General features: G+C 42.2%; 1 protein-coding gene across 2 annotated transcripts in view; it reads right to left on the reverse strand.

Moving 5' to 3' along the window:
- The window catches only part of zmpste24 (zinc metallopeptidase, STE24 homolog), a 60,383-nt gene that overhangs the window by 12,940 nt on the left and 19,459 nt on the right, over positions 1 to 27,984 (reverse strand). Inside the window, exons 1-6 of one of the 2 annotated variants that reach the window (XM_059949269.1) lie at positions 24,856 to 25,186; positions 19,180 to 19,326; positions 17,576 to 17,662; positions 12,849 to 12,965; positions 7,732 to 7,884; positions 6,352 to 6,493 (exon numbers count right to left, since the gene is read on the reverse strand). In XM_059949269.1, the coding sequence (XP_059805252.1) occupies positions 6,352 to 6,493; positions 7,732 to 7,884; positions 12,849 to 12,965; positions 17,576 to 17,662; positions 19,180 to 19,326; positions 24,856 to 24,963 (754 nt within the window). In that variant the 5' untranslated portion in view covers positions 24,964 to 25,186. Of the gene's footprint in view, positions 1 to 6,351; positions 6,494 to 7,731; positions 7,885 to 12,848; positions 12,966 to 17,575; positions 17,663 to 19,179; positions 19,327 to 24,855; positions 25,187 to 27,984 lie in introns of those variants that run through there. The other variant, XM_059949270.1, reaches the window with a different exon arrangement.

The raw sequence follows: 27,984 nt of genomic DNA on the forward strand, positions 1-27,984 counted from the left end.
ACAGCAGTTTTCAGAATAACTTAAGCTTATTTAGGATTGTTAGGGGATATTCTGGAGTTAGGGCATAGCGCAAAAATTAAATTTCAACAGCAATCAATAATCAGATTTGAATGTGGATTGCAGATTGGATTTAAAACACAGCTCAGAACAACTAGACCCCAGACACCTGCAAATGCATGAAAGCAGATTAACATTCATTTCACGTGTCTTAAGTACAAAGAAATGGTGTGCAAAAACTATATGCAATTCAAAGGAAGCATTGTAACTATAGAACTGTCCTGGTGTTACCTTTTGATCTTTAGCATATAAAAATGTTGTGTAATATTGGGCTGAGGAGACCTCTTCTTCAAAGTGTGTTTCAAATATGATGCCTGTTGCTTTTTGTCGAATAAACACTTCCATATCCACAAACTTCAGTGTTATGCTGTTGACTTTGTTCATATTACAACAGGATGAATAATGCTTCATAATCACAATTATTGAATGCAACACCACAAAATGTCAGCAATTTCAGGTATTTTTGCTGGAGTTGAAGCTTAAATTGCAAGCTAGAACTAGAGATGAAATTGTACACTCAGTGGACTTTTATTGGGTAATCCTGGTCATTAATGTAAATATCTAAACAGCCAATCATGTGGCATCAACTCAAGGCATAAAAGCATGTAGACATGGTCAAGAGGTTCAGTTGTTTAGAACAACATCAGAATGGGGATCAAACATGATCTAAGTTACTTTGACCATGGAATGATTATTGGTGTCAGACAGGGTGGTTTACGCGACTCAAACTGCTGATCTGCTGGGATTTTCAAGCACAACAGTCTCCAGAGCTTACAGAGAATGGTGGGGAAAAAAATCCAGTAAGCAGAATTCTGTGAGCGAAAACCTTGCTAATGAGAGGTCAGTGAAGAATAGTGAGACTGGTTAATACCGACAGCAAGGCAACAGTAACTCAAATAACACCTTACAACTGTGGTGTGCAGAAGAGCATCTTTGAACGCACAACGTAAGACCATATGACATAGGAGCAGAATTAGGCCATTTGGCCCATTCAGTCTGCTCCACTATTTCATCATGGCTGATCCTTTTTTACTCACCCCACAGCCCCCAATTTCCTACCATTTCTCCAAATCCCTTCATGCCTTGACCAATCAAGAATCTATCAACCTCTACCTTAAACATACACAAGGATTTAGCCTCCACAGCTGCCTGCAGCAATAAATTCCACAGATTCACCACTCTCTGGCTAGAGAAATTCCTCCTCAACATGTCAAACCTTGGAGTGGACGGATTACAACAACAGATGCTGGTGCACCCAACAGATGCACCTAACAAAATGGCCACTGAATGTATAACAGAGAAACTTTAAAACTTTATTCCAAGTGCAAAGCACATTGTCAGTCATCCTTTATACAACCTTGAGGTTCACCACCTGAAACGTGATGAACTCTGAAGAGCAGCCTTGTGGGGTTTAAACAGCCAATCTGGAATGAAAGGCATCACGACACCAAAAACAGATGGATTAGCATTACGTGTTCAAGCAGAGAGTAACCACTGACACCGAACACATTTAATTAAGGCATGGAATGAATAAGGCCAAAGTCAGTGAAGTTATTGTTACTTTCACTGAATCTGTGATTCGCCGTGGATTTTACTGTGTTTTTGTCAAAGCGTTAACTCACTGAAACATGGTAGAATTTAAGGGAAGTTTGGGAAAGACTTCCTTTTTCACTTCAATGAACAAACCTGAAGCCTTTGGTTACATCACATTCCCCAAACTGCAAAACCAGGCTTGTATGGTCTGCCAATACTTCAGTATGAACACATCCAATGAAGGATTCTGGCTCACAGATCCTGCTGAACTTTTAAAAAAATATATAAACAGTTTTTGCTCTGATTTCACACTTCCATCATCTGATTTTCCTTTGTAGGTAAAGCAAACCGACTGATCATCAAATGCATAGGTCACATGGGAAATTACTTTTAGATAAAAATAGATGGGGAATTATTTTTATTATAATTTTTAAGTATACACTTTGGATTGTGGTGAATTTATTTTAAAAATCTTATTGGAACAGCAGCTCCAAGGTAAGACAACGTAAACTCCCATAGGCACAAGGTAATCTCTACACAAGTGATGTCACTTGCAGTCACTGCCATCTCATCAGCATTTTCTTTGCCATCAAGAGACAGATTAAACCAGGTTACAGAATTTCACTCAAGGGTCTAGTCTAGGACAAGCAGAAACTGTCAGTCATTTGTATCTGCAGGGAAAAGGAATGTCCTGAACTAAGTTTTGTCACCTTTGGATGCTCCATTTAAAATGCTCATTAAAAAGCTTCTGGCACAACTTTTAATTCCACTTCTCACTCCACATACAGGATATGCTGCCTTGTCCGATAAGCATTTCCAATAGAAAAGTACATCTCTTCCACCCACAATGGCTGCACCAAACGCAATGTCAATTTAAACTAAATCTTCTCTGCCTGCACCTGATGCAAATTCAGAATCAGGTTAACTTAGCGGCAGCAGTACAATGCCATATGTGACAGTACGGAAAATGCACTGAATTGCAGCAAGTATATATAATAGGATATACAGTATACATATTAGTTAAATTAAATAAGTAGTGCAAAAAAATAGAAAAGTAGTGAGGTAGTATTCATGGGTTCAATGTCCATTCAGAGATCAGATGGCAGAGGGGAAGAAGCTGTTCCTGAATTGTTGAGTGTGTGCCTTCAGGCTCCTGCACCTCCTCCCTGGTGGTAGCAATGAGAACAGGGCATCACTGAGGTCAGATGAGGGTCCTTAAGGATGGACACTGCCTTTCTGAGGCATGACTCCTTGAAAACGTACTGCATACTACCAGATATATATTCCTCCATTCCCTGCATATTCATGTACCTAAGAGCCTCTGAACCACCATTGCACATCTTAGTTCAGTTCAGGGGCTTCCAACCTTTTTTGCGACATGAACCAATGCCACTAACGAAGGCGGCCATTGTTCACAAGTTGGGAACCCCTGGGTTAGTTAATTAGAGAAACAGTACAGTAACAGGCCCTTTGGTTCCAATGAGCCAGTGCTCATGTGACCAATTAACCTAATAACATGGCTTTGGACAGTGGGAGGAAACTGGTGCACCGAGAGATCATGGGAAGTACATGCCCACTCCTTACAGACAGCGGGCAGAATTGAGCACAAGCTGCTGGCGCTGTAATAACGCTACCAAGTCGCCCCTATCAGCTTCCAACAACACCCCTGGCTGCACCTCAGTAGCTTTTTAAAAAAAACTTGCCCTGTACATCTCCTTTAAATTTTCTCCTCCTTACCTTAAATACATGTCCTGTAGTATCATTTCTATCCTGGGATAAAGATAGTCAACATTACCAATAACTAATTTTTTTATATAAACTTTTTGTCACCTGATAGCACCTAGTGTCCTCCCCCTTCCTTTCCAGTCCAGGTGAAGTGCGCCAGCCAAAAACATCGATTGTTTATTCATAGAAAACCTACAGCACAATACAGGCCCTTTGGCTCTGCCAAACCGTCCCTACCTTAAAAATTACTAGGCTTACCTACAGCCCTCTATTTTTCTAAGCTCCATGTACCTATCTAAAAGCCTCTTAACAGACCCTATCGTATCTGCCTCCACCACTCACCGGCAGCCCATTCCACGCACTCACCACTCTGAGTAAAAAACTTACCCCTGACATCTCCTCTGTACCTACTCCCCAGCACCTTAAACCTGTGTCCTCTTGTGGCAACCATTTCAGCCCTGGGAAAAAGCCTCTGACTATCCACACGATCAATGCTTCTCATCATCTTGTACACCTTTATCAGTTCACCTCTCATCCTCCACCACTCCAAGGAGAAAGGCCAAGTTCACTCAACCTATCCTCATAAGGGATGCTCCCCAATCCAGGCAACATCCTTGTAAATCTCCTCTGCACCCTTTCTATGGTTTCCACATCCTTCCTGTAGTGAGGGGACTAGAACTGAGCACAGTACTCCAAGTGGGGTCTGACCAGGGTCCCATATAGCTGCAACGGCTCCTAAATTCAATTCCACGATTGATGAAGGCCAATACACCATACGCCTTCTTAACCACAGAGTTAACCTACACAGCTGCTTTGAGCATCCTATGGACTCGGACCCCAAGATCCCTCTGATCCTCCACACTGCCAAGGGTCTTACCATTAACACTATACTCTGCCATCATATTTGACCTACCATTCATTTCCATTAATGCTGCCTGACCTGCTGAGATCCTCCAGCATTTTCTGCGTGCTGTTCAATCACATTTCTTTTCAGCTCCAGGGAAAATAATCAGTCCAATCTCTCCTTATAGTCCACTCTAATCCAGGTGGAATCCTGGTAAATCTCTCTGCATCTTTTCAAAGCTCCCACATTCTCTTCTGTAAGGAAGTGCCAGAATAGCACATGATACTCCAAGTGCAACCTAACTGAATTCTTATATACACTCACTGGCAACATTACAGGGTACCTGCTGTAACTAATAAAGTGGGCACTGAGTCATGTCCATGGTCTTCTGCTGCTGTAGCCCATCCACTTCAAGGTTCGATGTGCTTGCGTTCAGGGATGCTCTTCTGCACGCGTGGCTATTTGAGTTACCGTCGCCTTCCTGTCAGCTTGAACCGGTCAGGCCATTCCTCTCTGACCTCTCTCGTTAACGAGGCATTTTCATCCACAGAACTGCCGCTCAGTTTTATTTTTGTTTTTTTGCTCCGTTCTCTGTAAACTCAAGAGACTGTTGTGCATGAAAATCCCAGGAGATCAGCAGTGTCTGAGATATTCGAACAAACTTGTACGAGACCAACAATCATTCCGTGGTCAAAGTCACTTAGATCATATTTGTTCCCCATTCTGATGTCGATCTAAACAACTGAACCCCTTGAGTACGTACGCATTGGGTTGCTGCAACATGATTGGCTGATTAAATACTTGCATTAATGCACCTAATAATGTGGCCAATGAGTGTAGCTGAAGCAATATGTATTAAAAACCTTCAATGTTTTATCTCTGTAATGATTCACAGACTTGTAAAAACATTCATACTTTTCTGCACAGACAGACAGACTTTATTGATCCCGAGGGAAATTGGGTTTCGTTACAGCTGCACCAACCAAGAATCGTGAAGAAATATAGCAATATAAAACCATAAATAATTAAATAGTAAGTTAATCATGCCAAGTGGAAATAAATCCAGGACCAGCCTACTGGTTCAGAGTGTCTGACACTCCGAGGGAGGAGTTGTAAAGTTTGATAGCCACAGGTAGGAATGGCTTCCTATGACGCTCAGTGTTACATCTCGGTGGAATGAGTCTCTGGCTGAATGTACTCCTGTGCCTAACTAGTACATTATGGAGTGGATGGGAGCCATTGTCCAAGATGGCATGCAACTTGGACAGCATCCTCTTTTCAGACACCACCGTCAGAGAGTCCAGTTCCACCCCCACAACATCACTGGCCTTACGAATAAGTTTGCTGATTCTGTTGGTGTCTGCTACCCTCAGCCTGCTGCCCCAGCACACAACAACAAACATGATAGCACTGGCCACCACAGACTCGTAGAACATCTTCAGTATCATCCGGCAGATGTTAAAGGGTCTCAGTCTCCTCAGGAAATAGAGACAGCTCTGACCCTTCTTGTAGACAGCCTCAGTGTTCTTTGACCAGTCCAGTTTATTGTCCATTCGTATCCCCAGGTATCTGTAATCCACCATCATGTCCACACTGACCCCTTGGATGGTTACCGGTGCCTTAGCCCTCCTCAGGTCCACCACCAGCTCCTTAGTTTTTTTCACATTATAGACAATAGACAATAGGTGCAGAAGTAGACCATTCGGCCCCTCGAGTCTGCACTGCCATTCTGAGATCATGGCTGATCATTCACTATCAATACCCAGTCCCTGCCTTGACCCCATATCCCTTGATTCCCCTATCCGCACCACGTGACAAAGTTTCCCACCGTAGCCCTGTACTCAGCCTCATCTCCCTTGCTGATGCATCCAACTATGGCAGAGTCATCAGAAAACTTCTGAAGATGGCAAGACTCTGTGCAATAGTTGAAGTCCAAGGTGTAGATGGTGAAGAGAAAGGGAGACAGGACAGTCCCCTGTGGAGCCCCAGTGCTGCTGACCACTCTGTCTGACACACAGTGTTGCAAGCGTACATACTGTGGTCTGCCAGTCAGGTAATCAATAACACAGTTATTGCACACAGTGGAAAAGTAAATTTTCTTTAACCAAGGAACTACTTTCAGAAGCAACACAAAGCATTTAAAAGTCAGCTGGATATTTAAAAAAATCAAAGAGATTCCCTGATGTACTTACCCTCGACAACATAAACCTTAGTTAGAGGAAAACTGATACCCCTGGCCATCTCTTCAATGTTCAACTTCAACTCTCCCTCGGGAAGCGGAGTAAATTTATCAAACAGTGGTGCAATATAATCAGCGTAGATAGTTACCAACACCTGAAAAGGTGTGGGGGGGGGGGGGGGGGAGAAAACAAAGAATTATGACAAATGCTTCACAATTAATTTTAATTATTACATTTGTCTACCCAAAAGTATTTACAACCATTAATACTCTTTAATACAGCTTCTGCAGATCGACTTATTAATAACCCATTCCCCAGAATATTGCTGTCTCAATGGAATAACATTTTAATTTCAACCTCAATAAGTTCACACTACAAGCCAACATCGCTACAGCATTTGATCTTAAAAAGTTTATTCAAATCTTCAAGAAAACAGCAAAGGAATTAATATTAGAGCTTGAAATGCAGCTGTTTCTTGGATATTTGGCCAAATGAAAATGAAATGCAACTAGGTGATAGAGGGGAAATATTCAGAATGGATGAACAAACTATCTCTGGGGATTTTAGGGTTTGAAGCACAAGCTAACAGCAGCATTTTCCATTTAACCTAAACTAAATCAACCAAGTTATTGCTTCCTCCTTTTAAAATTAACAAAATAAATCTTAGTTTCCTAAACCATGCCATGTATTGCTAATGTGCTACATTTGTCTACATTATAATCAGAATCAGGATTAGTATCATTGGCATGTATTTTGAAATTTGTCGTCTTTGCGGCAGCAGAATAATGTAAAACACAAAAGAGAAAAAGTGTGAATTGAAGTATACAGTATATATTAAATAGTAGCGTAAAAATTAAAAAAGTAGTGAGGTAGTGTTCATAGGTTCAATGTCCATTCAGAAATCAGAAGGCAGAGGGGAAGAAGCTGTTGCTGAATCATTGAGTGCATGCCTTCAGGCTTTTGTACCTCCCTCCTGATGGTAGCAATGTGAACAGGACATGTCCTTGGTGATGCCACCTTTTTGAGGCATCAATCCTTGAAGGTGTCCTGGACAAAAGCATTTTGAAATTTATTGGACACGAGCACTTTAGAAGTGTTACTAGGTCATGATCAGATTCGACACAAATACAAGAAGGGAGAAAAGGAATCCCACCAACTGTACTTTAGTAGATGCAGCTGGAGATGTAAACCAGTTTAAGACTGAGCCAGATTTATGTCCAGCAGCTGGATAAATATTGTACAGATTTACACAAGCTGCCACTTGAATAAAGATGGCAAGATTTTTCTTTTCCCCATTGAATTATATTCCATCATTTAAATCCTCAGGAAAGCTTAGAAAGGAAGCTGGATGTTTTCAAGCAGAAATAAGAATAAGCATTACTGGGTACTCACCAGAGAAACAATTAAAGTGAAGAGCCAAGCATAGATGAAAAAATAATCTCCACCGATTTTAATAATATACAAGAGCAGCGAGGTCACAGGCAGCAAAATGCATTGAGTTACTGCAAATTTCTTCAAGGCATCTTTAAAAAAGAACCCCAAAGTCTGCAGAAATTAAAGACAACAGGTTACAACCCAGCCCAGGCATCCAGAACACTGAACAACCATAAAAGCAAATCTTCGTTCCAGCAGATCTGAACATATTGAATCCTGAAGGGTCTCAACCTCAAATATTAACTGTCCACTTCCCTTCATAGATGCCTCCCGGCCCAGTGAGCTTCTTCAGGATTTTGTGAGTCGAGCAAATTGACACCATGATTTCGGAAGCTGCGTGTTTAAGATTTCTGCAGCAACAGTGAAAGTGGTGTCGCAGTAGATAGGATCGTAAAGAAAGCTTCAGGCACGTTGGCCGTCATAGATCAAAGTACTGAGCACAGAAGTTGGGATGTCATGTTGAAGTTGTGCAAAATGTTGGAGAGGCCTAATTTGGAGTATTCTGTGCAGTTTTGGGTGGCTACCTACAGGAAAGAGGTAAATAAAGTTGAAAGAATACAGAGAAAATTTACAAGAATGTTAGCAGAATTTGAGGAGACGAGCTACAAGATTGAATAGCTTACAGCTTTATTCTCTGGAATGTAGAAGATTGATGAGAGTTTTGAAAGAGCTATACAAAATTACAGGAGTATAGATAGGATAAATGCAAGCAGACCTTTTCCCCACTGAGGTTGGCAGGGACTACAACCAGAGGTCATGGGTTAAGGGTGAAAGGGAAATGTTTAAGGGGAACCTCTTCACTCAGAGGGTGGTGAGTGTGGATCTGCCCGTGCAAGTGGTAGATGCGAGTTCGATTTCCACGTTTAAAGGAAGTTTGGAAGGTACATGGATGGGAGGGGTATGAAGGGCTATGGCCCGGGTGCAGGTTATTGAGACGAGGCTGTTTAAATGGTTCAGCATGGACTGGATGGGTCGAGGGTCTTCATTCTCTGCTGCAGATTTCTTTGACTACTTAAAATACAAAAGTAGAAATTCACTTCCTTAAAACCTGTGGGGTTCTATTTCTGAAATTAAGGATTGAAATTTCACTCTGATATAATCAACAGCACACAGTGACAAAGATAGAACACTTGGGCTGATGCTCCGATGCTACAATCCTGACATGCAGATATATCACCAGACCTTCACTATCACTGCGCCAAAGTCTTACAACTCCCTATCCAAGTGTCCTTGGATTTACCACTCTCTGGCTAAAGGAATTCCTCCTCATCTCCATTCTCAATGGATGCCTCTCTATTCGGAGGCTGTGTCCTGTGGTCTTAGACTCCCCCACCATAGGAAACATCCTCTCCACATCCACTCTACTGAGGGCTCTCAACATTCGATAGGCTTCAATGACATCACTGAATTCCAGTGAGTAGAAGCCCAGAGCCATTAAACATTTCTCATAGAACAACTCTTTCAATCCCAAAATCACTTTTGTGAACTTTATGGCTGGGGTTGTTAGGGTGTATTCTGAAGTTAGGGTATATAGCAAATATTAATCTCAACAGCAACCAACCTTCAGATCTGAATACAGGTTGTTGTTTAAGTTACATCGAAAATGCAGCTTGGAACAGAAGATACCCAATTGACCGGAGATGTCTGCATATGCATGAATGCAATCAACACCCCAAAGCACAAATACAACTCAGAGACCACAGTAACTAACACTCACTTTGGGTGGGAAGACCACAGTATTTTTAAAAATTAAAAGTGGTATGAGGGCATTGTGACTACAGAAATTGGTCTGTTATATTTCTTCTCTAACGTGAAAGTGTGCTGTAATGTTGGGTCAGTGATGTCTATTTTTCTCTCTCTTTCTTGACTCTAAAGACTGCCAGCTTGTGGGTGCCCCAAATAAAGACACACGACTTTTATACCTACCAGTGGCATCTCTCTGGTGACTTTGGTCACAGTTATAATAGGGTCACCTGCCATTTATTCCAGCATTTAGGGGTACAAATAGTTCAACTCATCTTTTGATGAATGGTAATCAGGCCAAGCATTTTTTTTAAACTTATCCTGGGGGGGGGGGGGGAGAATCACTGCAGCTGGAACAAAGCTTAAAGTTAATTGTTTAGTCATAAGTTACAGTATTTGAATTGAGAGTTGCTTTCTATCATTATAGTCAGGAGCTGTCAAAATGCCAGACAGATTGGTCCATTTCTCCATTATACAGAACAATAGTAATTTGCTCAAAGTGCCTTCATGTAGTAAACATTGTATCTGAAAGGCTCTAAACAGCCCTGACTTTTGCCAGATTGACCAGTCCCAGTCCATTGGTGAAACAATGAACCTGGACCTCAATAAACTCACACAAAAATCATTCAAACCAACCACAGCTTGTGGATTCCTCTCAAGCCCACAGTCGCCCCAACTTGGAAATGTATCATTGCTTCTTTGCACCAGGGTCCAAATCCTGAAATGCCCCAGCCAATAATACTGCAGGGCAGCAGCTCGGTACTACTTCCTCAAAGGCAATCAGGGATGGGAATAAATACCTTTCACATATCTTTTGTAAAAGACAGCACAACGCTTTACGGTACCAGCGATGCGGGTTTATTTCCCGCTGCTGCCCATCAGGAGTTAGCACATTCTCCCAATGACACGTGTTTCCTCCCACAGTCCAAAGACATACCGGTCAGTAGGTTAATTGGTCATTATGAATTGTTCCCTGCTCAGGCTAGGATTAAATTGGGGGATTGGCGAGTTCTGTATCTCAATTGAAAATAAATTAAATTATTTAAGTACAACATAAAATCTGCTGCATTTCATGCTAAGCAACAGCAGAATTAACAGACACAAAATGCTTTTCTATGGAAAAGAATAAAAAGTTGTCATTGTGGACCCTTGACCTTAGCCTGAAACGTCAACTGTTTATTCATTTCCATAGATGCTGCCTGACCTGCTGAGCTCCCCCAGCATTTGGTATGCATTACAGTTCTTACGTTAATGACAATGCATTCTGTGGTGCAATAAACCCTTCATCCCAGTACCATAAATCCCTCCCTCTGCATTGGGGTGCCATACTTTTTTTTATGCCATGGACCCCTACTGTTAATCAAGGGGTCCATGGACCCCAGGTTGGGAACCCCTGCTCTACATCTGTTTACCTAGATGCAGTTTCTTGTGTTCTTTAAGAAATGCCTTGGAAATACTTCTTTGCCATGACACGTCTGTCAGCTCTACAAAACTGCTTAGGTGGCTTTACAGTCAAATTTGCTTGACAATCCACTTGTGAATTATCGGGGATATTCCACAATAAATAAGGAACCTTTGTTACTGGTGTGTTATTAGATTTGTTACTCCCCACAACAAAGCCAGGGTTAAAAATTGCTGCTTCTCCAATTACAGCCAAACATGGCAAATGCACTGATAAGCAACTATTGCCTTGACAACAAGGATTAATCAATATCCAATTGCTTCTCTAACTCAGGTCTTTTAAAGAAATCAGTCTTCCAGGGAGAAGTGAAGCCATCCTATTCAATTACAAGCTTTCTCTGGGGCTATTCATTTCTTTGGCAGCTGACTTGAATAAAAGATGGGCTGAATCTGATCAACTAACTACCTAAAACAGCATTGATATTCGACCTTCAAGGAAATCTTCAAAATTATTCAGAACTAATAGACTTAAGAAAATTGGTAGCTGCTGGAAATCCAAAGCAACACACGCACACAAAATACTGGAGGAACTCAGCAGGTCAGGCAGCATCTATGGAAATGAATAGATATTCAACCTTTCAAGATGAGACCCTTCTTCACGGCTGGGCATTAAGTTCCTGGGGATAACAATACAGAAACTGGAGTAGTGTGGAACTGCCAGACGACGTTTGTAATCAGAAAACACATATGTAATGATAAGCAGAGAACAAATGATTGCTACATCCCAGGTAAGTCATGTCCAGTGTTCAGTCTGTTGTAGCTAGCTACTGAAGTTTGGAATAAGTGTATAATACACATTAATAACTACTCATTAACTGGTTTGCTCTTCAATTAATTTTCCTGTAGGTTACAATCTAAGCTGTGGTCTGAGAGTATGTTCTTTCACTTACTGAAGGTGAGGCAGTTAATGAGAGAATGTGTGAAATAAGTATTACACTGTGCCTAGGTTTGCTGGTTTAAACCCTGGGAACTATAACATGTACCCTACCACCAAATGATCACACTGGTTTAGGACACAGAACAGTACAGCACAGGAATAGGCTGTAACAAAGTTGTGCTGAACCAGCTAAAATGTAAATTAAAAAACCCAAAAACCAATCCCTCCGTCTTCCTTATATCCATGTCTAGCTAAACATCTCTTAAAAGCCTCTGATATATTTGTTTCTACCACAATACCAGGCATCCACCACTCCAAGTAAAAATTTACCCCTCACCTCCTCTTTGAAGCTATCCCCCCTCTCCTTCAGAGCATGTCCTCTGGTATTAGACTTTGCTATGCTGGGAATCAGATACTCCCAATCTATTCTACCTATGCCTCTCAATCTTATAAACCTCCATCAGATCTCCCCTCAGCCTCCCCCACTCCAAAGAAAACAAAGTAAGTTTATCCAGCCTCTCATGCCCTCTAAACCGGGCAGCATTCTGATGAACCTCATCCGAACCCTCTCCAAAGCCTCAACATCCTTCCTACAGTGGGGTGACCGGAACTGTATGTAGTTCTCTAGATGTGGCCGAACCAGAGTTTTATAAAGTTGCAACGTAACCTCCTGACTTCTGAACTCAACGCTTCAACGAACAAAGGCAAGCCTTCTGAGCCATCCTATCGACCGATGTACCCACTTTCAAGGAGCTATGAACTTGAAGAATTCCTTGTAGAGAATTCTTGCAGAAGTGACCAACACATCACGTCCGAAGAAAATGTTGATAAACAAAAATTCAACCTAATATATGATTTATTATTAAATATTTTAAGGTAATTACTTAGACCCCATACAAAAGGTTAGAAAGTTTGTCCACTCCATAATAACAGTTCATATTAAATATTTCATAAATGTTTACGGCACTACAATCCAAACATATTCAGGACAGACCTGTTGGTTGAAACCATGTTTTTCCTCAATGACGAAGGTGTTGTAGATGCTCCAGGGAAGTCCTGTGGTTGCACTGAACAAGGTTGCCAGAAATAAGAAGGTCAAAGATTGGCTTATCTGTTAACAGCAAGAAAAGAAACAGGTTTTTTTCATTGCACAAGACAAACAAGTTGCTATTGCAATGATCCTCAAGAGATGGAAGTACTTCAGGTAAGAAACGTTCTACAATCTACAAGATGCAGAAAATAAAAACTAGGCAGAACAGTTTAGCATGAACTAGATGGGCCAAAGGGCCTGTTTCTGTGCCATAGTGCTCTATGATTCCGTAAGTGTGATATGGAAACTACAGAATCCACAAGTTCCAGCACTGCTCCAGCTATATCCACAGCCACTGCCTTTTACCTCTTGGGATTCTTAACCTCTCTCTCTGGGTCAGATCAAGGCTGCTTCCTCACACAACCCCAGACCTTAAACTTACTTGTTTCGGCAGCATGACCCACAACTCAAACCAAGGACATCAAGAATTGTGCACTGGATAGAAAAAATAAAAGTCACTGAGGAAAAACATGCCACAGGCATTATTTAATGGAATGACTCCAACTTTATTTTTCAAAAAACAAAGTTTAAAGTAAATTCTATTATCAAAGTGTACATCAAGCAACTCAACCAGTTTTCTAACATTTCTGCTTACTGCACCCACAAACTGAATATGCTGATTAACTTTTGCAAATAACCACAATTAATAAAATTCAATATTACTTTTCCCACAGTTTTGCCAACGTTCTTCAGAACTTGGTTACTTTAAAAAAAAACAATTTTAAGTAAGCCCTTAATCATCTATGCATAACTTTGGGAGAAAAAAAAACTAGTCACTGAATACGCTGCAAGTATAAAGAAATCAATTGAAATACTTAATTGAAGTATTTTTTTTAAATGCAATGGTCGAGTAAGGAGAAAGAAATGGAGACCTCTCACTGGTAAAAGCGACTTTCTATACTATTATACAATATATTGAAATAGCACAGAAGACAGGCTCTTTGGCCCATCTCAAATTGCCATATTGAGTTAAATTGATTTGCCAGCATTTGGCCCATATCATCTAAATCTCCCCTGTCCAAATGTCTTAAGTGTGATAACTGTATCTGCCTCTACTACTTCTACTGACAGCTCATTCCATATGCTCACCACCCTCTGTATGGAAAAGGGTGCTCCCAAGATCCTTTTTAAATCTTTCCCCTCACATTTAGTCATAGTTATAAGACCACAAGAAAAAGGAGCAGAATTTGACCCATCAAGTCTGCTTTACCATTTCATCATGGCTGATCCCAGCCACAATCTCCTGCCTTCTCCCCATAACCCTTCATGCTCTGGCTCATAAATAATCTATCAACCTCAGCCTTAAATATAGCCAACGACTTGGCCTCGACAGTCGCCTGTGGCAAAGAATTCCACAGAATCACCACTCTCACTAAAGAAATTCCTTCTCTCCATTTTAATTGGGACGTCCTTCTATTCTGAGACTGTGTCCTCTGATGCTCAACTCCCCCACCACAGGAAACAACCTCTCCACATCCACTCCATCAAGGCCTTTCAATATTTGATAGGTATAAATGAGATTCCCACTCATTCTTCTAAATTCCAGGGAGTAGAGGCCCAAAGCATCAAATGCTCCTCATAATGATAAGCCTGTCAATCCCAGAATCATTCTTATAAACCTTGTTTGGACTCTCTCCAATGCCTGCATATTCTCCTCCCCCCCCCCTTAGATAAGGGGCCCAAAACTGCTCACAATACTCCGAGTGAGGGTTTATATAAAGCCTCAACATTACATCCTTGCTTTTATATTCTAGTCATCTCAAAAATGAATGCCACCATTGCATTTACCTTCCACACCACCGACTCAGCTTGCAAATCAACCTTTAGGGAATCCTGCACGAGGACTCCCAAGTCCTTTCGCACCCCAGATTGTTGAATTTTCTCTTCAGGGATTCCCTATTGTCAGCAGTCACATAACCTGGAGTTGTGATCTGCACCAGCAGCTCATACGATCATCCACCACCTGCTCCCATGGCTTCACGTGACCCTGACCGGGGAGTAAGTGGATGCCACGCCTTGCCCAAGGGTGACATGCAGGCTAGCAGAGGGAAGGAGCGCCTTACACCTCCTTTGACAAAGACGTTATCTCCACCCTGCTGCCATATAGGACGAGGGAGATTGAAAATCTGACTGGTGGTCTCACAACAACCGCCTCTCACTCAATGTCAGCAAGACCAAGCAGCAGATTATTGGCTTCAGGAGGAAACCAAAGTCCTTGAGCCAGGCCTCATTGGGGCATCAGTGGTGGAGAGGGTCAGCAACTTTAAATTCCTCGGTGTTACTATCTCAGAGGACCTATCCTGGCTCAGCACGCAAGTGTAATTGTGAAGAAAGCATGGCAGGACTTCTACTTCCTTAGAAGTTTGCAAATATTCAGCATGACATCTAATGATTTGACAAAATTCTACAGAAGTGTAGTTAAGTATATTGACTGGTTGCATCACAGCCTGGTATGGAAACACCAATGCCCTGGAACAAAAAATCCTACTAAATGTAATGGATATGGCCAAGTCCATCACGGTAAACCCTGCCCCATCATTGAGCAGATCTACATGGAGCGCTGTCACAGTAAAGCAGCATCCTTCGTCAGGAACCTACCCAAGACACGTTCTCTTCTCACTGCCACCACGAGGAAGGTGGTACAGGAGCCCCAGGACTCATCAGCAGGTTCAGGAAAAGTTATTACCCCTCAACCATCAGGCTCTTGAACCAGTGGAGATAACTTCACTTGCCCAACATTGAATTCTTCCCACAACCTAATGGACTCACTTTTCAGGACTCTTCATCTCATGTTCTCGATATTTATTGCCTGTTTATTATTAATATTTTTTTTCATTTTGTATTTGCAAAGCTTGTTGTCTTTTGCACATTGGTTGTTTGTCCGTTCTGTTGGGTGCAGTCTTTCACTGATTCTGTTATGGTTCTTGGATTTACTGAATATGCCCACAAGAAAACAAATCTCAGGGTTGTACACGGTGACATGTACATACTTTGATAACTCGCTTGGTGAACTTTGATGCACCAGAAAGGCAGTCAACTCCTTTAAAGCAACTAAAGATTGGAGGTTAAGGAGACCAAGGACAAATGAATAGTAAAAATGATCATTGCCCAAGATGTCTAAATACTTATTACAAGTGGGAATGTGATAAATCTCATTTTCTAACTCAGATGTTAATAGATTTAACATAAAGCATAAGTAACTTTTATAAATAATGCAACCAGATTCTTAACTTTCTGCAACTAGAATATTAAAAACCAGCAAGTTCTTAAAAGTAAGGGACTGAAAAAAAGACCAAAAGGAAAAGAGATGAAAACCAATCTTGCCACCTGTACAAAGCAAACAGTAGCTAGGCGGAGGTCGGGCATTAGGTTCTGTAGATTCACACTGCGCTGAATTTGATTTGAGTAGCGTATTGTTAATGCCTTCACTTTTCTGTAAGCTCCAGCCCAATAATACAATGCACAGCAGCTGCACAAGTAAACGGTTGTCAGAAAGCAGGCACATAAAGATCTTAGAGAGAGAACACCTGTACAGCAACAGCACAAAGGGTTTATTTTGAATAAAGCCCAGCACTAAGGCGAACCTAAATCTGCTCCGCACCTGTTGATGTCTCTAACTCAAAGGCCATACACTAAACTAAAGCGCTGTTGCAACTCTTAAACTATCCATTTGAGATAGGGACACACAAAATGTTTGAAAACAAACCTGTTTAATCAGTTAGGAACCTTGATGTTACACTCAGTGGCCACTTTATTAAGAACACCTGCTCAAAAATGCAAATATCTAATCAGCCAATTATGTGGCAGCAACTCAAGGCAGAGAAGCATGCAGACATGGTCAAGAGGTTCAGACCAAGCATCAGAAAGGGGCAAAAAAGAAGTGATCTAAATGTGCGTGGAATGGGCTGCCGGCAAGAGTGGTGGAGGCGGATATGATAGGGTCTTTTAAGAGACTCCTGGACAAGTAGGTGGAGCTCAGAAAAAGAGAGGGCTATGGGTAACCCTAGGTAAATTCTAAGGACATGTTCAGCAAAGTTTTGTTGGCCAAGGGGCCTGTATTGTGCTGCAGATTTTCTACGTTTCTAAGTGACTTTGATCATTGGTGCCAGACGGGATGATTTGAGCATCTTAGAAACTGCCTATCTCCTGGGATTTTCACACTCAACAATCTCTTGAGTTTACAGGGAATGGTGTGAGAAACCAAAATAAAACATCCAGTGAGCAGCAGTTCTGTGGACGAGATGCTTTGTTAATGAGAGGGATCAGAGGGGAATAGCCAGACCGGTTCAAGTTGACGGAAAGGAGACAGTAACTCAAATAACAACGCATTACAACAGTGGTGCTGCAGAAGAGCATCTCTGAATGCACAACACATCAAACCTTGAAGCGGATAGGCTACAGCAGCAGCAGCAGACCACACAGGGTTCCACTCCCATACCTAATAAAGTGGCTACTAAGTATACACCTTAAAAAAAAACATGTTATGGCAAATAACAATGTTCAGTTTAGAAATTGAAATCAGTATTCAACTTGTGACAAACCAGGCACACAACATATTCAATTTAATTCATGTTTGGAGCTTGATTTATCACTCAGCATTGCAAACTGTCGATCTGTCAGACAGCACTTACCTCATACTCGGGTCCCAGCCCAAAATGCCCCATGATGTTTCCCGACACTTTCCAGAGAAGGGGAATTCCGCCCAACAGCAGGATAAGCTGTAAAGAGAGCAGCAGAGTTAAAACCAGAACCTATAAATATATTCACAAAAATGATTCAGGATTGAGTAGTTTATTATATGAAGAGTGTTCAATGGCTCTGGGTCTCTACTCACTGGAATTCAGAAGAATGAAGGGTGACCTCATTGAAACCTATTGAATGTTGAAAGGCCTTCATAGAGTGGATGTGGAGAGGTTATTTCCTGTGGTGGGAGAGTCCAGGACCAGAGGACAGAGCCTCAGAATATACAGGCATCCTTTTAGTACGGAGATGAGGAGGAATTTCTTTAGCCAGAGAGTGGTGAATCTGTGGAATTTTTTGCTACCAGCAGCTGTGGAGGCCATGTCTTTACATATATTTAAGACAGAGATTGATGGATTCTTGATTGGTCAGGGTATGAAGGTATACAGGAGAAGACAGGAGATTGAGGCTGGGGAGAAAATGGATCAGCCACGATGAGATGGCAGAGTAGACTTGATGGGCCAAATAGCCCAATTCTGATCCTATATCTTATGATGGTAATTTTACACCAGGTACTCCGCCCAGACTTGAGGCACGTGGACAATGGTTACAAGCACAAAGATCTTTCACATGTTCTGGAACATAGAATAGTACAGCACAATACAGGGCCTTTGGCCCACAATGTTGTGCCTACCTTTTAACCTACTCCAAAGTCAATTTTACATTTCCTTCCTGTGTAGCCATCCATATGCTAAGAGTCAATTAAATGTCCCTAATGTTTCGTGCCCCCACACGAAAAAAAACCTTGCAAACTCCAAACTCCCCCAACCCCTCCCTTGCACAAAAACTAAGAGATTGCCCACCTGGAAAACGGCAGCTAGATCATCAAACCCCTAACCCCAAAGCCCATCCCACACAAAAAAAAGCAAACAGCAGCATAACATCCAATCTCCCAACCTCTCCCCTCTCACACAAAAAACTAACAAATTGCCCATACAGAAAACACCAAACCCCAATTCCCTCACCCAAAAACATATCACCCACCCTGAAAATGGCAACAAGAGAGAAAACACAGAAAACTGAAGGAGTCCATAATAAACTACAGTCCACACTAATAATCACGGAAATCTCAGAATTTTGAAAACTTCCTCTGTCATCATCAGAGTGACAGCAACAAGATCTTAATGGCTATTTATAGAGTGGGGACAGAGTGAATGAAAGTAACTGGGCTTTGAAAAACAACTTCCAACACACAGAAATTCTGCAGATGCTGGGAGTCTAGAACAACACAAAGTGTTGGAGGAACTCAGAAGGTCCGGCACCACCTTTGGAGGGGAATAAACAGTCAATATTTTGGTGCGGGACCCTTTATTAGGACTGGAATGGAAGGCAGAAGGTGCCAAAATAAAGTGAGGGTGGGGGAAAGGAGTATAAGCTGGCAGGTGACAGCTGAAGCCAGGTGAGAGGGCAGGTGGGTGGGGGAGGGAAGAATCTTATTGGTCAATCAGTAAATTTCTACATACAGTCAGCTGAAATGGTTTTAAGCACTACTCACCGTTCCCTCGATTTCTGAGTAAAGCCCAGACCAGAATCCAAAGTTACTTTTATCCAGCTGGTAGAGACGAGATTTCTCAAATGTTTCGGAGTCCATGATCATCCCCAGTTCCTCAGGGACCAGCGTGGTGTGTCTATACGTCTTGCGCTAAACATTGGGAAAGCATATTAGTGTGAGGAAAGTCCTCTAGCCCTAATCCCCTCCCTGGCCACTTATGCTTATGTAATGTTCCAAAGTAAAGCTTCTCTGTACCTGAATAACATGGACTTGGACTTAGCATGCAGTGAAGATTGATGCTGGTGATGGGAGGAGACTAAGTTCATTTCCTCTTGAACAGCAAGGAGGAATTTTGTGGTGAATCTGAGGAATTCATTGCCACAGGCAGCTATGGTAGCCAAGTCATTGGGAAGTTAAAGCTGAGGTTGGTAAGATTCATAGTGAGTAAGAGCGTCAAAGGTTATGTGGTGAAGGCAGGAAAATGGGGTTGAGGGGAAAATAAATCAGCCATAATTGAATGGGCTGAATGGCCCAAATCAGCTGTCTTAGGGAAAGTTGGACACAGAACAGACCAAGGAGAAATTGTTACAGCATGTTCCTTAGCAGCTGAAATGGGCTGGATCTTCAGAAGATAGCTTTCCCCTCACGTGCCATTATCGTTCCTGTAACACTGCATGTCAACTGAGATCTGTCAATTCAACCCATACCAGGTATGACGACTCCCTTATCCCTCTCCATAGACCTGCTGATATTTCAGGGTTTAAATCGTGCTTTGCAGCATCTACAAAGCCACTGACATTTCTAGCCAATTCCCCTCTACCCCAGCTTTCTCAATTCCCAAAAACTTTCAATTGTGCAATGACTCGTGCTAAGGTCACGAACGTTTCAAAGCGGATGCAGAATATGCTCAAACAGGAGGGTGAGCAGCCAGAGGCTGTGGTGTACATTGACAATGTAGATTAAAAAGGGGATGAGGTCCTATGCAGAGAGTATAGGGAGTTATCAAAGAGGCCGAAGAGCTGGATCTGCAAGGTAAGATTACTCCCAGTACCACATGCGAGATCAGGATGATAGTACAGATGAATGAGTGACTGAGGAACTGGTGCAGGAAGCAGGGTTTCAGATTTCCACATCATTGGAATCTCTTCTGGGAAAGGTGTGTCCTGTGCAAGAAGGTCGGGTTATACCCGATCCCGAAGGAGACCAATATTCTTGCTGGCAGGTTTGCTAGAGTTGTTGGGGAGGGTTTAAACTAATTTGGCGGGGGCAGGGATGGGAACCAGGGTAATAGAGCCGAGGAGGGGCAGTTGATATACAACTAGATGCAGTGTGTAGTGAGATGGCGAGAAAGGACAGATGATGGGGCAAAATTGCAGCCTGTGGGATGAGTTTAAGTGCAAGATGGGGGTTAAAAAAATCAAACAGGGTGATGATTACACCACTGATGGTGTTATATTTGAATGCATGCAGCGAACGGAAGAAGGTAGACGGTCATGTAATGTAGTTAGAGATCGACAGGTATGACGTTGTGGGCGTCTCCAAGCAGTGGCTGAACGAAGATCATAGCTAAGAGCTTAGCATCCAAGGATACATATTGAAATCAAAAGGGCAGGCAGGTAGGCAGGTGGGCGAGGTGAGGTAGCTCTGTGGTTAAAAAAAAAAGTGAAATCAACTCCTTAGAGAGTTGACAAAGGACTGAAAGATGTGGAATCCTTGTGGGTAGAGTTAAGAAACCGCAAGGTAAATGAACGTTATATAGAAACTTCCGAACAGTAGCCAGGGTGCGGGATGTAAATTACAGCTGGAGATAGAAAAGGCATGTAAAAAGGGCAATGTTGCAAAAATCATTGATGATATTTCAATATGCAGGTAGACTGGAAAAATCAGACTGGTGCTGGATCCCAAGAGAGAGAGTTGGTAGTCTGTCTACAAGATAGCTTTTTAGAGCAGCTTGTGCTATAGCTCGCTAAGGGATCAGCTATTCTGGACAGGATGTTATCTAATGAACCAGATTTGATTAGTGAACTTAAGATACAGGAACTCTTAGGAGGCAGTGATCATAATTTGATAGACTTCACTGTGCAATTTGAGGGGGAGGAGATAAAATCAGATGTATCAGTAGAGAAAACAGAATTACAGAGGCATGGGAGAGGAGCTGCCCGGGCAGGGATGACAGCAAAACAGCAAAGGGTGTAGTTTCTTGAGGCAATTCAGAAGGGGCAGGATAGATACCTCTGAAAGTAGTAGTATTCTGAAGACAGGAGGCAACCATAGCTAACAAGGGAAGTCAAATACAGCACAAAAGGGAAAGAGAGGGCATATAATACCCCAAAAATTAGTGGGAAATTAGAAGATTGGAAGCTTTTAAAAACCAACAGAAAGCAACTAAAAAAAACATAAGGAGAGAAAAGATGAGATAGGAAGCCAAGCTAACCTGTAATATACAAGAGGATACTAATTTTTTTAAGGTACATAAAGAGTAAGAGGTGAGAGTAAATATTGGACCACTGGAAAATTACACTGAAGAGGTAATAATTAGGGACAAAGAAAAGGTGGAGGACCTTAAGTATATTGCATCAGTCTTCACAATGGAAGACACTAGTAGTATGCCAAAAATTCAAGTGTCAGGGGGCAAAAGTGTGTTTAATTCTATTATTAAGCAGGTGGTGTTTGGGAAACTAGAAGGCCTGAAGGTAGATGTCATCTTAACTAGATGGACTACACCCCAGTGCTCTGAAAGAGGACGCTAAAGAAATTATGGAGGTATTGGTATTCGACTTTCAAGAATCACTAGATCTTGGAATGGTTCCAGGGTACTGGAAAATTGCAAATGTCACTCAAATCTTTAAGAAGGGAGGGAAGCAAAAGAAAGGAAATTACAGGCTGGTTAGAGTGACTTCAGTGATTGAGAAGGTGTTGGAGTCCATTATTAAATACAAGTTTTCAGGGTACTTGGAGGTACATGATAAAATAGGCCATAGTCAGCACTGTTTCCTCAAGGGGAAATCTTGCTTGACAAATGTGCTGGAATTCTTTGAGGAAATAACAGGCAGGATAGACAAAGGAGAGTCAGTAGAAGTTGTTTACTTGGATTTTCAGAAGGTCTTTGTCAAGGAGCTACACATGAGGCTGCTTAACATGATAAGAACCCATGGTATTACAGGAAAGATACTAGCATGGATAGAAGATTGGCTGACTGACAGGAGGTAAGATTGGGAATAGAGGGGGCTTATTCTGGTTGGCTGCCAGTGACAAGTGGTGCTCCACAGAATTCAGTATTGGGACCGCTTCTTTTCATGCTATATGTCAATGATTTGGATGATGGAATTGATGGCTTTGTGTCCAATACAAAGGAGTGGAGGGTCAGGTATCAGTAAGGAATCAGGGAGTCTGCAGAAGGACAGACAGATCGGAAGAATGGGCAAAGAAGTGGCAGTTGAAAGTGGCGTGGTCATACCCTTTGGAAGAAGGAAGAAGATCATTTTCTAAACAGGAAGAAACTTAAGAAATCTGAGGTGCAAATGGACTTGCGAGTCCTTGTACAGGATTCCAAAAAGGATAACAGTCAGTGGTAAGGAAGGCAAATGCAACGTTAACATTCATTTCGAGAGAACTAGAATACAAGAACAAGACTATAATGCTGAGTCTTTATAAAGCATTGGTCAGACTTCACTCAGAACATGGTGAGCAATTTATTTGAGAAAAGATGTGCTGGCATTGGTGAGGGTCCAGGGGAGGTTTGTGAGAATGATTCTGGGAATGAAAGGTTAACGCATGACGAATGCTTGATGGCTGGGGGCCTGTACTTGCTGTAGTTTAGAAGAATGTGAGGAAATCTCACTGAAACCTATCAAATATTGAAATGGCCTAGTGGATGTGGAAATAACATTTCCTATGGTGGGGGGAGTTTAGCTTCAGAATAGAGGGTCATCCATTTAGAACAGAGATGAAGAGGACCTTCTTTAGCCAGAGAGTAGTGAATCCATGGAATTTATTGCTACAGATGGTTGTGGAGGTCTTGTTATTGAATACATTTAAAGCGGAGGTTGATAGGTTCTTGATTAGGCAGGGCATCAAAGATTATGGGGAGAAGGCAGGAGGGGTTGACAGTTAATAAATCAGCCATGTTGGAATGGCAGATCAGACTTGATGGGCCAAGTGGTCCAATTCTGCTCTATGTATTATGATCTTCACAAGTCATCATCCCAGGGAGAAAGTCTTCGGAAACCGAGAAAACTGGAATGGAGGAAATGGTCCGAAATATAGATGGCTTTCTCCACTGGATCTCTGATAAAACATAACTGCCCGACACAGTTATGGCAGTTGTGAAATGACCCAAGTGCTTTCGACCTCAACGAGTTAGTATCCCATGTCAGATTGCACATCATCCCAGTTAGTCAAAGCAATCTCCCACCATTCCAAATCTCATTTTTCCAGAGATTCCACTTATTCCTCCAGAGGATCTGTTCCAGATGTTACATCATCAGTCTAACACTTTAACACCCAATATAACTGCTCTAATTTGCAAAACAACGTTAGACAAAGGAATCAATATAATTGCATCATAAGCAAACGCAGGAAAGCAGCACCCATCATCAGATGCTCACCGTCCAGGCCATGCTCACTGCTGCCATCGAGAAGCAGCTAAAAGCAGCCATAGGTCCCACACCACCAGGTTCAGGAACAGTTATTCCCCTACACCCATCAGGAGTCTGAACCAGCATGGATAACTTCACTCACCTCAACTCTGAACTGATTCCACAACCTATGGACTGTCTCTCTCTACAACTCATGTTCCCAACTTTTTTTTTGGTATGTGCACAGTTTTGTCTTTTGCACATTGGTCGTTTGTCCATCCTTGTGTGTAGTTTCTCGCTGATTCTATTGTGTTTCGTTGTACCCACTGTGAATGCTGGCAAGAAAGTGAATCTCAGGCTACTATATGGTGACATATACATACTTTGATAATAAATTTACTTTAAATTTTACTTTGAACATTGCACATTAAAATGAACCATATTCTTAAAGAGACTTCAAAACTCACAAGTGACCCTAGGCCACTGTGAGAACTAGTAAGACTATATTACTTTATCCTAACTTTAAAATACAAAATAACCAACATATGCTTCAGTTAAATTCAATGTCTACCTTTAGCTCCAATGGATAAAGATTGCAAAGGTCCCTCTTTCACTCATCCAAAATCTGCAGGGTGCTTGTGATAGTGGGTGGAATTGTTAATTCATAGTTTAAACACTGTTGCTTTATCTCCAAATGCCTGATAAACTGTCGCAAAGATGGGGGTTTCCTTAAATACCAGAGGGCATGTGTTGAAGGTGAAGGGGTAGGGGAGAGAGATGTGAAGGGTAAGTTTTTACTTAGAGAGTGATAGATGCCTAGAATGCACTACATGTTATGGTGGCAGAGGCAAATACATTAGAGGCTTTTAAGAGACGTTTGGATAGGCACATGGATGTAAAGAAGATGGAGGGATCTTGACATGGTGTAAGTAAGAGGAATTAGTATTTGGGTTTTTTTGATTTACTTTTTAGCCGGCTTGGTACCACGATGTGGGCCGAATGGCCTGCTCACGTGCTGTACAGTTCTAAATAAAAAGGCGCGGTCACAGCCCAAACAGCCCTCTCCGCCCTCACTGGGGGCCCGGGCCTGGCCCTCACTCACCTGCCGCTGGGCCAGGTAGGCCTCCCAGAGGTACACGGCCCAGGAGAAGAGCAACACCGAGTAAAAGATTTGGTTCTCGGTGGTTAATTCTGACACGGCCTCGAACATGGTCCCGGGCAATCTCGTCCACTACTTCTCTGCTGAATGAATTAACTCCGCGCACGGCTCCTGAAAATCAAGGGGCCGGCTTCTATGCAGACGGCCCTGGATATCCCCCCTGGTTTCTGAAGCGGCTTTTCTCCCTTTCTCGCTCTAACTCTTAATTTTATTGATTGTCCCTCAAACACTAATTTGGGTCTTGGTGCCGGCTGCGCCACACTTAAATCAGTCCGGGCGGACAGGAAGTTGGTGCGTCGGGAAGCTTCGTTCCATGTCTGAGGCAGAGTTCCCCCCCCCCCAGTCTCCCTGCAGACAAGAGGAGATTTTCTTAACAAATGCAAAATATTGAGATGTTTTTTTTTTAAACACTCCACGTTGTATAGTGATAACTTAGTACACGAATTAAATCAAAGTAATGAAGTGTGGGCAGAGGAGTGGAGATATGTCTTCGCCAAAGGAGGTGTAAGGTGCTCCTTCCCTCCACGAGCCTGCAGGTCACCCTTGGGCAAGGTGTGGCACCTGTTTAGCCCCCGATCAGGGTCACATGAAGCCATAGGAGTAGTAGTTGGATGGATGTACAGTGGCATGCAAAAGTTTGGGCACCCCCGGTCAAAATTTCTGTTACTGTGAAGAGCTAAGCGAGTAAAAACTGACCTGATTTCCAAAAGACATGAAGTTAAAGATGACACCTTCCTTTAATATTTTGAGCAAGATTACTTTTTTATTTTCATCTTTTAAAGTTTCAAAATAACAAAAAAGGAAAAGGGCCCGAAGCAAAAGTTTGGGCACCCTGCACGGTCAGTACTTAGTAACACCCCCTTTGGCAAGTATCACAGCTTGTAAACGCTTTCTGTAGCCAGCTATGAGTCTTTCAATTCTTCTTTGGGGGATTTTTCACCCATTCTTCCTTGCAAAAGGCTTCTAGTTCTGTGAGATTGTTGGGCCATCTTGCATGCACTGCTCTTTTTTAGGTGTATCCACAGATTTTCGATGATGTTTAGGTCGGGGGACTGTGAGAGTCATGGAAAAACCTTCAGCTTGCACCTCTTGAGGTAGTCCATTGTGGATTTTGAGGTGTGTTTAGGATCATTATCCTGTTGTAGAAGCCATCCTCTTTTCATCTTCAGCTTTTTTACAGAGGGTGTGATGTTTGCTTCCAGAATTTGCTGGTATTTAATTGAATTCATTCTTCCCTCTACCAGCAAAATGTTCCCCATGCCACTGGCTGCAACACAAGCCCAAAGCATGATCGATCCACCCCCATGCTTAACAGTTGGAGAGGTGTTCTTTTCATGAAATTCTGCACCCTTTTTTCTCCAAACTCTCTTTGCTCATTGCAGCCAAAAAGTTCTATTTTAACTTCATCAGTCCACAGGACTTGTTTCCAAAATGCAAATGTTCACTTGCAAACTTCTGACACTGAATTTTGTGGTGAGGACGCAGGAAAGGTTTTCTTCTGATGACTCTTCCATGAAGGTCATATTTGTGCAGGTGTCCCTGCACAGTAGAACAGTGTACCACCACTCCAGAGTCTGCTAAATCTTCCTGAAGGTCTTTTGCAGTCAAACAGGGGTTTTGATTTGCCTTTCTTGCAATCCTATGATCAGTTCTCTCGGAAAGTTTTCTTGGTCTTCCAGACCTCAACTTGACCTCCACCGTTCCTGTTAACTGCCATTTCTTAATTACATTACAAACTGAGGAAAAGGCTACCTGAAAATACTTTGCTATCTTCTTATAGCCTTCTCCTGCTATGTGGGCATCATTTATTTTAATTTTCAAAGTGCTAGGCAGCTGCTTAGAGGAACCCATAGCTGCTGATTGTTGGGACAAGGTTTGAGGAGTCAGGGTATTTATAAAGCTTTGAAATTGCATCACCTGGCCTTTCCTAACTATGACTGTGAACAAGCCATAGCCCTAATAAGCTAATTAAGGTCTAAGACCTTGGTAAAAGTTATCTGGGAGCTCAAATCTCTTGGGGTGCCCAAACCTTTGCATGGTACTCCTTTCCTTTTTTTCACTCCAAAATGTACAAAACTAAACTAATACACTAATCTCACTTAAAATGTTGAAAAGAATGTTTCATCTTTAACCTTATGGCTTTTGGAGATCAGTTCATCTTCTACTCACTTAACTATTCACAGTAACAGAAATTTTGACAGGAGTGCCCAAACTTTTGCATGCCACTGTATGAGCAGCCGGTGCATATCACAAGTCCTGGTTATGTGACCACTGACTCCAGGCAGACAATCTCTGAAGGGTATTGACAATGGCTGGGGTCATCTGCCTTGTAAAGACACGGCCCAGAAGAGAGCAACGGCAAACCACTTCTGTAGAAAAAAAAATCCGAAGACCAATCCTAGTCATGGAATGGAAGACCATGATCGCCCACGTCACATAGTGATGATGATGAAGAAGAGGTGCTACCATTTTTACTGACACCAAATCACTTTTTTAAAAAAAGTTCAATAAAACATTCGGACCCAAGTCCAGAAGTGCCCAAGTACGGGCTAGGAATTTGTAAGGGAGGACGTGAAGAAACGACTGCCTGTTTTTAGGGTTTGGGAATTTGGCAAATACTAATTTCAACAGCAGCCATTCCTCAGATTTGAACGTGGATGGTAGATTAAATTTTAGAATGCAGCTTGGGACAGTGGGCTCCCTGGAGCTGCAGATTGGGGTGAATCACAAACAAGGGAACACGACTTCCACCTCAGGTCCCTGTATAGGCATGAACATGGCTCAGAGTCAGTGGGGATTAACATTCATTTTGGGTGTCTGGAGTGTGGGTGTGAAAAAGAAGGTGTGTGAAAACTGTATTTAACTCAAAGGAAGCATTGTAGATACATTGTAACTGTAGAATTGTCCTGCTGTTTACTTTGATCTTCAGCATATAAAACTGTCCTGTAATATTGGGTCAATATTGGGACACTCTTCTTCCACATATTTCTCAAATATGATGTCTGTTGCTTGTTTTTGTTGAATAAACGCCTCTATATCCGCAAGCTTCAGTCTCCCTCTCTCTGGTGACTT

Source organism: Hypanus sabinus, chromosome 24 (genome assembly GCF_030144855.1).
Source record: "Hypanus sabinus isolate sHypSab1 chromosome 24, sHypSab1.hap1, whole genome shotgun sequence".
In the NCBI taxonomy this organism is placed as follows: Eukaryota; Metazoa; Chordata; class Chondrichthyes; order Myliobatiformes; family Dasyatidae; genus Hypanus; species Hypanus sabinus.